Below are 13002 nucleotides of genomic sequence, written 5' to 3'. Positions count from 1 at the left end.
AGTCTTGTAATACAGAAAATACGCCCTGTAGTAGGTAAGGAATCCATACAGCGTTTTCTGATTGCTATTATACATAGCGAGCTTGTCCATCTTGTATACCTTTCCAGCACTATTAATAGCTATAGAGATGAATTGCGCCTGCTAAGCTTATTAAGCTAGCTAAGCCTGCTAGTTAGCAATAGTAATACTCTAAGCCTGCTATTGTTCGCACAAGTTCTGAATACGCTGAATAAGCTGATATATCTGGTTAACTAGTTCTTCCTGAGTAGGAGCGCGCAAGAACAAAGAGGTTTCTGAAGAAGCTATCGTATTCTGTATTGCTCAAGAGATAATACTGAACTGTTCTTAAACAAGAGTTATCAAAATGTAATAAGCACTGCAGCGATCTGAAGATTTCTAAGTATACGAGAGGTTTATGCTAACAAGAGCGGTATCAAAGTATTAAGTCCTTGAATACGGAACTGTACAAGTCTCAATAAGCAATGCAAGTATTTACTGCCTTTGGAGCTACTCAGTATATGAAACTGAATACTTAGATTAACAACTGAAGAACTATCTGAAGGAAATCTATCTGATAGTAAGAAATGTAAACCTTCATATACCTGGTTCTTCAGTCTCTTGCTTGCTGATAATCATCCTAGATCACCACTGATCATATCAGATCACTACTGATCACTGAGCGCTGATAATCACTAGTGATCGCCCTATTGTCTGATTAGTTGGCCTGTAACCCTAACCCTGAGTTATGTAATCCTTGTGAGTTGTTTGATGTTGAGTTATAACACCTGATCCTTGTTTGCCTGTGATCTGTTCTCGTGACCTGCATGTTGGATGAGTTATAACACTGAAGCATTCGTTAGATTAAAGAGCATAATTAGATATTCGTAGTATTTATAGTATATTCTGAAAGCAGTTTTCCATTCTTCTTCTTCCTTTACTCTAATCAGATTATAAGCTTTTTTTAGATCTAGAACTATAAACTATTATACTCCTTAAAGCTTATCTTATAATTTCTTAATAAGTAGTAATAAATATCAGTTTTTAATTATAATATCATTAAATTGCTTGTAATCAATGTATAGCCTGAGCTTGCTATTTTTCTTAGATACAAACAGAATAGGATATCCTGCTAGTAATCGCAATAATTATATATATTCCTTCTTAAGATTCTTATCAAGATACTCCTGAAGTGCTTCTAGCTATATCTTGTTTAATTCGTAGATAGAGAAGAATTTGAGCTGTTTCTCTTCTTGTAGCGGAATCTTGTAGTTATATGAGCTGTATTCTAGCAATCCTGTATCCAATTCTTTCTGGAACAGTTTCTTAAACTTATGATATTCTTGTAATATATTCGCGAGTATTGGTTCTAGTTCTTGTGCTGTTTCTGCTATCTGGAGGAACAGTAGGTATCGTTGAGTATGCTTCTTTTCATTCGTTATTTTTGGTGATGTTTTTGAGAGCCTTGAGCATTCGCTTTAGGCTGAATTGAGCGCTCGAGAGCTTGGTTTCGAAGTTTTTCCTGTATAGGTTCATAATTCACTTTCTGAAGCTTTTCTTTGTTGCTTCAAAGCGAACTAACTTGCTGAGAGTCTTGCTTCCGTTGTTTTACTAATCTGTTAGCGCTCTAGCACTATTTGGATTTGCTTGTTACTAGATCCTTCTCCTTGAACTGCTAGCTTTGCTGATTTAAAGATATGTATGAAGTTGTATGAAGCTTCTTTTCCTGAGTATTCTTTAATCACTAGCTTCAATCCTGCGCTATTAATTATAACTATCTCTCTGGATATAGCTTGTTTTCATAAGATCTAGCTAATAATCCAATCAATTCGAGGATTATGCTTCTTGAGCTATGAAAGCTTTATAATTAGCTTATGCTGTACTGTATTCATAATATCAAAGGAAACTCTAATTATATATTCTTAGATTAAGATAAGTAGATAATCAGTTTTCTTATTAATTACTTCTTAATTGTATGCAACAGATTATTCTTTTACAGTGCTAAGAGTATATAAGCATCTCTTTCATTTTTATTATAATTATGCCTGATTAATAATATATAGGAATATGAAGTTTCTCTAAGTATTACTATTTAATAGTATGCTGTATTTGTATTCTTAAATGTATATATCAAACTTGATATAAATATAATCTGTTTTGAAAGCTTTATATAGGAATTGTTTCAGTTTGATTATTTGCAGTTTCTTTATAAGCAATCTTATTCTTTTGAGTTTATCAAGAACTATTTATTCTTCTAAGCCTGCTTTGCTGCTTCTTAAGCAAGCTTCTTAGCTTATTTTTGCTTATATCATTATTATTTCTAATGTTTCTTCTATTAATGCTAGTTACAAACTTTATTATTAATGTAAATTGTACAGAGTATTATTTTGCACTGCTACTATTTTATTTTCTTGTTTATGCATTGTATAAAGCAGTTGTTTAATAATCCGATATATGCATTGTAGTACTATCTGTTGAGAATCTTCCTAAAGCGGAATTTCTGTTCTTCAATAGCTTGAAGAATTTATTCTAGTTCTCTAATAAAGAATCATTTGTATTGCATTTTGTTCGAAAAATGCATTCTGTAGCTATAATAGGTGCAGAAGATTCAAGCTAATTCATAGTATAGATTGTGAAGTGAGCTAATCCGAAGATTCTCATCTCCTTGTGCTTCGATATTCTGCAAGGGGATGCAGATAAAGAGCTTTTCTAGCTCTATTCTGTAAACAAGATATTCGATTCATATTGTTTCCTTATTCTATTCAATACTAAAGAGGAACCTTTCTATAAGCTTCTTGGATTCATTGTTTATGAAAGACTTCGATAAGTTGTTAGATTGTTCATTCTAACTTAATCTTTCTGTTGCTTAAGAAGTATTCTCTATATTGCTTAGATATTTATACTAGTAGCTAAGAGGATATTATTCCTTATTTATATTTCTAATTATAATGCTTGGTATAAATAATGAAGAATGTTGAAGGATATTATTACTAAGCTCTTCTTTCAATGCTTAAATGCTCTATTTCATAATATCAGAGCAGTTCGAGTTGCTACTCGTAAGAGTGCTAAGCATACACTCCTGTTCTGCTGTTGCTATTTGTCTGTAGCGCTTAGATTTCTGAGAGAATCATTCTGAATCTTTCTTACTTGAGAGGTATATTAAGCAGTTGTTATTATAGCAGAATATCCAGCTGAGACTTCTGTAATTAATAAAGTTCAATACTTGCTCTGAGAGGGTGTTTTTGCTTAGTTAATTGAGTTTCTATTATTGAGCAATATTCATCTAGCATTCTTTCTGAACTGATTGCTATTTGTTCTTCCGGAATTAATAGTAGTTGCATACAATATATTCTTATTTATTGCAATTATAGCAAGTAATGCTATTTCTTTTGCTATATTGCTTATTAGTAGCATTAAGTTTCATAAGATTAGCATGTATAGTACTGCTCTAAGCTATGCTGCTATATTAACTGCTATTCTTGTTTTAAAGTTTCTTATTTGTATTAACTGAAAATCTTCAAGTCTAGCTTTCTTTCTTCTTAAATTTCTCTATTCATCATTCATACAAATAGTTATTAATGCAGATAGCTTGATTAGAGAATATTGCGAAGTTCTTCAGCTAATTCTGCTTAGAGATTTCATTTTTAATGTTATTCTTGAGTTCCTTGTAATAGTATTCCATGAGATTCTTGTTTTCCTACGGAAGTCTTGCTAAGAGCTGCTTGAATCTAACTATATAAGCAGAAGCTAACTTAGTCTGCTTGAGATTTATAAGCTGCTGAGCTGTAATGCATTCTTCGTTGGGATTATCAAAGGTTTTTTTGAGAGCTTTTTTGAAGCTCTTAAAGAAATCGAATATATTCTTAGTATTCTGGATATATGCATTAGGATTATTCTGATGCTTCAAGTGATTATATAGAGAAGGCTTGTATTAAATAAGAGCATTCTTTTTGAAATGAGTTCTTATAAGAATAACTTTCTCAGATTTCTTGATAAACTAAATCTTGTAATACAGGAAATATGCTCTGCAGTAGATAAGGAATCCATGCAGCATCTTTTGATTGCTATTATATATAGCGGATTTATTCATCTTATATGCTTTTTCAGCGCTACTGATAGTTGCAGAGATAAACTGCGCCTACTGAGCTTATTAAGCTAGCTGAGCCTGTTAATTAGCAATAGTAGCACTCTAAGCTTGCTATTATTCGTACAGATTCTGAATTTACTGAATAAGCTGATATACCTAGTTAACTAATTCTTTCTAAGTAAGAATATACGAGAATAAAGAAGTTTCTGGAGAAGCTATTGTATTCCGTATTGCTCAAGAGATAATACTGAACTGTTCTTGAACAAGAGTTGTTAAAATATAATGAATACTGCAGCAATCCGAAGATTCCTAAGTATACGAAGAGGTTTATGCTAACAAGAGCAATATCAAAGTATCAAGTTCTTGAATACGGAACTGTACAAGTTCTAATAAGCAATGCAAGTATTTACTATCTTTGAAGCTACTCAGTATATGAAACTGAATACTTAGATTAATAACTGAAGAGCTATATACTAAATCTATCTAATGGTAATGAACATATCCTTATATATTTAGCTCTTCAGTTCTAACTATTCTGACTATGCTTCGATTCCTCATAGTTGTTTCCTAAATATGTTAACTATGTTCATAGTCAACATAGTTGCGCTAGTAATCCTAACTCGGGTTACGTAATCCTGATTGGTACTCGACGTTGAGTTGTGATACCTGGTCCCTTGGTTGGTGGAGCTTATCCTGTGACCTGCATGTTGGATAGGTTATAACACTAGATCTTATGAAAACAAGCTGTATTCAGAGAGATAGTTGCAATCAACAATACAGAATCGAAGCTAGTTATTGAAGAATACTCGGAAAAAGAAGCTTCAGATAACTTTATATATACTTTCAAATCAGTAAAGCTAGCAGTTCAAGGAGAAGAATCTAGTAATAAGCGAACTCAAATAGTGCTAGTGAACCAGAACTAGGGCGCCGTCGCCCTCGAAAGAAAAAGGGACAAACAGCTGCTGAAGCAATGAGCAAGAGCTCGTGCAACCCAAGCGTGCCTGTACAGATGAGGACAGCAAACTAAGGCCACACGAGCACAAGAACAGGGTGAAAAACCTGTCTTAGACCTGTCCAAAGGATTCAAAATTGAAAAGAAGAGAAAGGATGCTTTTTTTGTTACTTATAGCTAAAGAATTTGAAAAGTGAGTAGTATCCTTTATATATATGAGAACCCTTAACCCACTGTACTCCACGTTCCACGGACTACTACTCTAACTACTACAACAGTTCTCCCCCAGCAACTTTCTTCCAAAGTTGCAACAAGTCCAATGATATGCTAGATCTAATCAGAGGAAAATGAAGTAAAGAAATAAAGAATTCATTATAAACTACTAAAGGAAATACTGCAAATCAAACTATCCCTCCAATTCAACTCTTATATCTCTCTCTATTGCTTAAGCTATTATTCAAATCAATGCAGAAGTATTAGTATCTATTTTCAGTTTATTCATAATACAAGTACAATCTGAATAGATTCTAATGCTGATCTCTTCTCTATTTCCATTTGCTCTCAAACTCTGCTTAAGCAGCAGCAATAGCAGCAGTTCTCTCCTGATTCTGCATTCTCATTTAACAGATCCTTTTGCAGTTCGCTTTATACATATCTATCTTAATAGTATAATCAAACTCTATTCAGTTCGGAGAACTTACTAAGAGCCTAATAGGATTAAAGCTATAAAGCTTATTCTATAGAGATATACGAGGCTTCTAAGGTTTATTAGGAAAACTGAGAAGCATAATGTTGCTGCTTCTCAGTTTCTGATGCAATAAAGCTTTAGTAGCATATTCAGATCTAGCTATTTGCTATATTAATAGATTGATTATTGGTTCTAAACTAACAAGCATTTCTTAAGATAAAGAGAAGTAAGGATTGATAGAAGTTTCGGATAGGAGTTAACTTAATTCTGAGCTGATATTATGTTCTCTTAATGAATGCAAGATTGGATTAGCTGAAGCTATACTCTCTTGAAACTGTTATCTTGATGAAACTAGGCTGGATGCTCTACTCGCTCTGAAATCCTTCAGAGCAAAAGCTGATATATTCCTTCTTATTCTATTAAGATCGCTTTCAATAGATAATTTAAGCAAGTCTGCAACTCTTTTTACGAAGAAGATAATATTCAGCTTGTAAATTATATTTAGTATCTTATCAGCTTCTACTTGTATAGCTTTATATTCTTGAAATAAAGCACTTCTTCTTAATAGCTGATCAGAATATTGTATATAGTTGCTGTATTCCAGCTCATAAGAGAAAGCCTAGCAGTACAGGCTTGTTATAGCCATCTCTGTACTCTATTCTTTCACATTTTGTACAGTTTCTCTATAATTAAGATAAAGAGCTTGCTTTCAGTCTGGATAGCTACTAGATGATTGATAGAAATCAGTAGATTCCAGGATTCGAAGGCGAAATAGTTCGATTGTATAGAGCAGAGCTGCATTCGAATTATTATCTAGCAGTATAGTTAGAATATTCTTGAAATCCTAATCCTAATTAGCTTCAGCACTTCTGAGCTAACTGTTCAGATAGTGCTTGCTTGTATAAGCTAGTAGGATATTGCTGAATTTGTATACAGCGATGTAAAATCCTTTTTCAGTCTTTATATTGAGTTAAGATAGAGCATAAGCTAAAGTTGCTGTATTAACTGAGAGGAGAACTCATAAATGCTTCTGTCTAGCTTTATATCTAAGCAGATCCTGCTTATTGAGAATATTAAAAGAGCTAGATAGTTGAGCTATTAATGAAATACAAAAGCATTTCATTAAGAATACATCTTGTTGATTATACTAAGCATAATAATGAAAAGCAGCTATAGCATGCTGCAAACTAATATCTTGAGAAACTTCTGTATCTAAAAATCTAATTAGATTATAGATATTAAGAAGGTATTTAAAAGGATTAGCACTGAAGATTATAAGCAAGTATGATTTGCAAGGGGGTAATTCTGGGAAGTACTTCTTGATAAGTTCTGCTGCTAGATAATTTTCTTTATCTTTTAGACTGAAATAGAGCAAACAACTCTTGATTACTTCAGTTGGATATAGCACTCTGAGAAAGATAGTTCGAAAGCAGTAAGCTTTGATCATCCAGTTCCTTCAGCTATGCTGAATAGATAGAAACAGAGAGTACTTGAATTCGGCTATTGCTGCTAAGTTGAAAGAAAAGTGAAAAGGAAAGAATAGCTTTATTGGAAGGTAAGCAATTGCAAGAAGGGTTTGCGAAGATGTAAAGTCAAGAGACTGAGAGAGTATTGATTGAGAAAGAAAGGTAGAGAAGAATGCAGCTTCAGCTAGAGAATCTGTTGAGAAAGATAATATTATGTAAGCAGAGCAGTTAACAATTTGCTCTGATGTTGGTATATAAGTCTGAAGCAGCATTAACAAGAAAGAAAAAAGGATATATATATGCTTGAGAAAGGTAGTTGTGAAGAAGTTGAAAGAGGAAGAAGAATAGCTAGCTGCAAGTATGAATGAAATAGCTAATTTATCTTGTTTAGCAACTACTCAAGTAATTTACTGCTTTCTGTTTATTATAAAGCAAATAGCTTTACTCTTAGCTAGATAAAAGCTGTTTAGCAATAAACTAAATAGAAGGCGTAGTAACTCAGTTGGATGTATTTGTTACTCATTGCTATCTTATCAATCTTTAGCAATCTATTCAATAATCTCTCTCTCAGTTTACCTTGCTTTTCAATTCATTCTTCGCATAACAACTTCTCCTTCTATTAACCTTCTCTTGCTCAGCTCTGCAATATACTTAAGATATCTCGAATCATTATCAATGCTATTTTCTCTTTGCATATAAATACTGCTTCTCAAGAGATTAATAAGATCTAGATCTGATTTTCTTCTTCAGTTTCTCCTTCTTAGAATAGCAATTACTACTAGCTTAAGAATATCTATATTAACTTTCTTGATATTATGAACTTCAATACTATTAAGGAAGATCTTAGCTTGATATATGCTTCTTAGAATATTCAAAGCGATATTATATTTTGAAACAACTTATTGCTAAGCTCTGATTTTGCTACTTATTTTGCAAAGCTGAATAATAAGAATTCTATCAAACTGAATCCTATTGTAGTGTATAAAGCTGATTAGAAGCTTTTTAGCAAGTATCTTACTTGCATCTTCTTCCGATCTAAGCGAGTAAATTCCCTTCTCATTCAGTTCTATAATTAGCATAATCTAGTCTCTTGCAATTGCTGCTTTTATCAGTATGCTACTGCTTGCATGCTTGTATAGAAGCAGCAGATTAATATTAACTAACTTTTCCTAGAATGTATCTTAATAAAGAGCTTCTTTAATAGGAAGTGCAGCAACTGTATTTATTATACAGAATCTGGATATAACTATACTAAAGACTTCTCTTGTATCAAAGAGTGTAATATGTAAATAAGATTTTCATTCTGATATCTTTGATTAGATTTGAGCATATACTAATCATTGTTCTTCTTACAGCATTAGCACTCGTTTTATTAACTCAGCTTTCAATATATAATTGAGATAGATTCTCAAGTTAATTCTAATGCTGATATTAAGCATATTATTAAAGCTTAATACAAGCTTATACAGGATAAAGATATTATATATAATCAGATTAAATGGATTTCTCTTATACTAAGAAAGTAGTATTTATAGAATACTGTAAGTCTTATAATCAATTATAGTTGCAATGCTTAAGAAGATTATTGCTAACTTTATCTATACAGATTAGCAAGAAGAATACTGCTTCTTTTGCTCTATCCTAAAGTCAAAGTGTTCTCAAGGTAGAGAACAGTTTTTTTGAGTGAGAGAATTTTCGGCGCTAGCAAATGCAGGGGATAGCAGATCGTTTTCTTTTCTGCAAACTGTCTTCAACTCAAATTTTAAGCTTTCTGTCTCATTTCAATTTGAAGTCTAATCGCCTCCCTTAAAACTCTATCATTTCTGAATTTCAAGTTCTCATTATCTCTCTTTTTATTTCAATTGCAGAATTTGCATTTCTAGAATAAAGATTAAGAAGATCAAACTTGCATTTCTATTCATATTGAAAACAACTAATTATCTAATATTATTTTTAGAGCTTATTCCAATCTGCATTTCTAATCTGCTATTCTGATTAGAACTCAGCTATAGCTGATTCTATCTATTCTTTGTTTTTCTACTTTCTATTGTATATTGTAATATGCAGAAAATGCTAGTTTAGCATTGTAGCTGATAAGGTAGCAGTATATCTAGCTTTAGTATGCTATAAAATGCTTAGAAAAGAGCGATAAGCTATTGCAAGCTGCATTTAAAGCTTGTTTAGCATTTATTGCACTTAATAAGATCTGCAGCATTTCTAGTTTCCTGATTTAGCAAGCATTACTATTCCGCTGCTTAGCAATATTCAGACTGATAGCTTTGCTTATCGAGAATGCTCTTTCATTACCAAGCAGGCTCATAAGATGCAAGATTACTATTGCTTCTTATATGAATGAGTAAATCCCTGCACAGATGGCTGCCCATCTGCTCAGAAAATAGCCTCTCCCATCCCATAACGAATGCAGATATGCTGCTAAAGGCTCTTTCCGAGCTAGCAAGCCAGCAGATAGTTCGAGATTCAATATCAGAGCAGGCTTAAGAACAGCTAGCCCAGCATTCCAGAGAACCCGAAGCAGCTAATTACAGCATCCTTTCGCCAGATATAGCAGCAGCTGGCCAACCCAATAGACTGGATTATTCAGAAAGGAAACAATCAGCTGGAGCTTAATCTCTGGCTCCGAAAAGTAAGCTGAGCAATTTATCTGCAGGAGCTAGATCTGATCAGAACTAAGAAGCTAGTTTCGCTGATTCAGAATAATGAGCTAATTCTGCAGGCTCTCTGGCAGAGCTTTCAGCGCAATGCTCAGCAGGCTCGCTATACTGCAGTTATATCTGTTGTTAGCTATTCTATTCTCTTTGAAATTAATTGGAAGAATAAGCATATCAAGTCTAAACAGCTATTCGATAGCCAACTCGAAAGCAGTTTATAGCAGCGATATACAGAGATTTGGCGCTGTATTCTAAGCTATATTGTATGGATACAAGCTTTCAGCTCTGATTAGAAATCTTTCTATTGCTTTATTACTGAACAGAGCGCTCTTTATACTCGCTTTCTGCACTAGCTTGAAAATATAGCTGGAATTCCTTCTACTATAGCTGCAGTACACTAGGATAAAGCATGCCTGAACTTTATAGTTCAGCTTCTCGATTATCCTCTTCCAGATGCTGAATATAAGAATGCTCTTCTCAGCGCTCTTGCTATTCTCAGTATCCGAGCAGATAATGAATAGGAAATACTGCTTAATTATACTTTTGTCTACTCTGCTGTTATTAAGCTAGCTTGCATGCTTATAGTTCTTCAGATCTATCTCGAGCGGGAGGAGGAGGTGAATGAGAAGCTGGCTGTGCTATTCCAGGGGATCTTGCGGGAAGAAGCACTGGAGTATTGCTGTAGGCTCTTCGAACTCCTGCAGCTAAGGATCTCCCGATTTATAACAATTATCAGCTCCGAGATCAAGCTTATTCCTCTCGACTGAATCTTCGAAGCTAGATTCTACAGCCTCAAGATCCGCTATACTACTGCTGTTTAGAGCAGGGTAGACTAGCGAGGGAATCTTATTTTCTATTGTAATATCCAGCTGTGCATTGATTAGATTTCCGATATAGTTTATAATCTTCTCAGCTTAGCATAGCAGAGCTTTGCTGAGATGCTCGAATCGCTAGATCTGAAAGCTCTGCTCCAGATTGACTGGCTTTTGCTTCAGGATAATTATTATAAAGACTAGATCGGCTATTCCTTTCTTGCTGATTGCTGCAACTAATAGCCTGTAGATGGCTAGCAGTGGCTTCTGAAGCGTATTCTGAGCAGTACAGAGCTGTATGCTATATAGTTTGATAAGCACAGCTAATAGCTTTAAGCTTCTGCTATTAGCCAGTTTCGCTCCTGAGCAGAGAGATTTCGTAAGCAAATCCTCCTCCTTCTGCATTTCTCTGAAGGCTAGCTAGCCTGCACTACTGAGATCCTTGGACTCCGATCAGAGAACTCAGTATATGAAAGCTTCCGAAATATCTTTCTTTACGATAAGCTGATCTATTTTATTATTTTTTACTACAAGAGCTACTGAGCATCTGATCAGCTTAAGATTATCTACTGATATCTGCTGTGCGAGATAGATGCTCTTCTTGTCTAGTATCTCTAGCTAGCTCTCCTCTTCTAGCAGCAGATCGAAGAGCTTCTTAGAGCTGGCTAAGCAAGAAGCCCTCTGCTCTAAGCTAATCAGATCCTTCTGCTAGCAAACTCAGAAGAAGAGAGAGAATACAGCCTTTCAGCTTCTAGCTCTCAGCTATAGCTTACAAACCAAATGAGATGCTTTCTTCAGCAGTACAGCCTGCAGCTAACAGGTATAAAGCTTACAATCAGTGCTTAGCAGTATATTGCAATTGCTATCGCTTATTAATATCTTAGGGAAAGCTATCAAAGCAATATGCAAGGCTAGCTTAAGAGCAGCGGAAACGATCTAATCAGTGATAATGAAGAAGCTAACAATATTCTCAATTTGCAAGCTGAGCATAGCATAGCTGTAGCGCATATGATATACAGAAGAGAGCTGCAGCTGAGCTTGTTTGAAACAGCTGTTCGGAGAGACTAGTTTCGAAGAGCTAGCATTTAGTAGCATCGCTTTCTCGGGTTTCAAAGCTATTCCGCTTCTATAATGCTCTCCAAGCGAAAGAGAGAGGTTTTTGAGAAGAAATAAGAGCAAAGCTAGCTGCAGCGCTTTTGTTAGCTATACGAGACTAACCTTCTTAGCCAATTATAACAGATAATCAGAGCAGAAGCTTAGTTTCGAAGCAACTAGGAGCTTATTCTTTGTATAATCGCTCGAGAAGAAACCTCTATTCTGTAGATTGCTAGCACAAGCAGTGAAAAAGCTCTTTCCTTTTTGCTTCCAGCATACTATTCACTTCAGAATATAATAATTGTTATTACTCCGCTTATTGCTCTTCAGGAAGATTTATTTCAGAGATGCTAAATCTATCAGATTAATATATTTATATGAATCTCATTCAAGCCTAACTATACTGCTGCTATTATCTTTATTTCATCTAAATCTGCTATCTCTAAGCAGTTTATCAGCTTTATCAATTGCTTATATACTTAAGAGCAGCTTAATTGCATTATAATAAATAAGTGCTATATTATTCTTAATGCAAATAATATCTTTTAATCAAAACTTCAAAAGCTTAGATCTGCTATTGCAGCATTTGATATACAGCAGATCTTCCTCACAGCTATACTACTGCTAAAGGATAAAGCATCTCTCTTTTAAGCTCTATGCATCTCTGAATCATTAGTTTTTCGAATATCTACTATTTGCAAGAATATTCGCTATATTATTCAACAGATCTCTTCTGATCAGAGAAAAGCTTCTGTCTGCAGAGAGATAGAGAGAATCCTTGCTAAGATGAAGAAGGGAAGAGTGATCATCTATAGCAGCACAGTTCGCCAGATAGAGAGCCTCGGATCTGCTCTGAGATGTAAGATTTATCACAGCAGAGTTGCTAATATCTCAAGCAAGACTGCAATCCTGTAGCAATAGATTAATAATTACAATTGCATAATTGTTGCAACTAGTACATTAGAGATAAATCTGAATATTCTTAATATATATGCAATTATTCATGCAGAGCTTTCAAGAAATATGCGAGATTATACTTAAGAAAGCGAGCAAGCAGGCTGAGATAGCAAGTTCTCTCAAGCAACTCTTTTCTGGAATGAATATTCATCTTGGAATACTAGCCCTGAGATGAGCTAATATCTGCATATAAAGAGATGTTAATATATCCTTCTCAATCAGATTCTTGATAAGCAGTTTGATCAAATGCAGTATATGCTAGATGAGGTTTCCTGCAAT

The 13002-nt window shown here is 34.2% G+C and overlaps 1 protein-coding gene across 1 annotated transcript; it reads right to left on the bottom strand.

Moving 5' to 3' along the window:
• Positions 1-3694: 3694 nt before the first annotated feature.
• On the bottom strand, positions 3695-3871 carry M406DRAFT_266890 (uncharacterized protein; the record flags this gene model as incomplete). Its single annotated transcript, XM_040917837.1, has 1 exon — positions 3695-3871. A coding segment is annotated over one exon (177 nt), but the record flags the coding sequence as incomplete, so codon positions are not given.
• Between the last annotated feature and the right edge of the window lie 9131 nt (positions 3872-13002).

Source organism: Cryphonectria parasitica, assembly GCF_011745365.1.
Source record: "Cryphonectria parasitica EP155 unplaced genomic scaffold M406scaffold_8, whole genome shotgun sequence".
NCBI lineage: Eukaryota > Fungi > Ascomycota > Sordariomycetes > Diaporthales > Cryphonectriaceae > Cryphonectria > Cryphonectria parasitica.
This window is presented reverse-complemented; position numbering and strand designations above follow the sequence as displayed.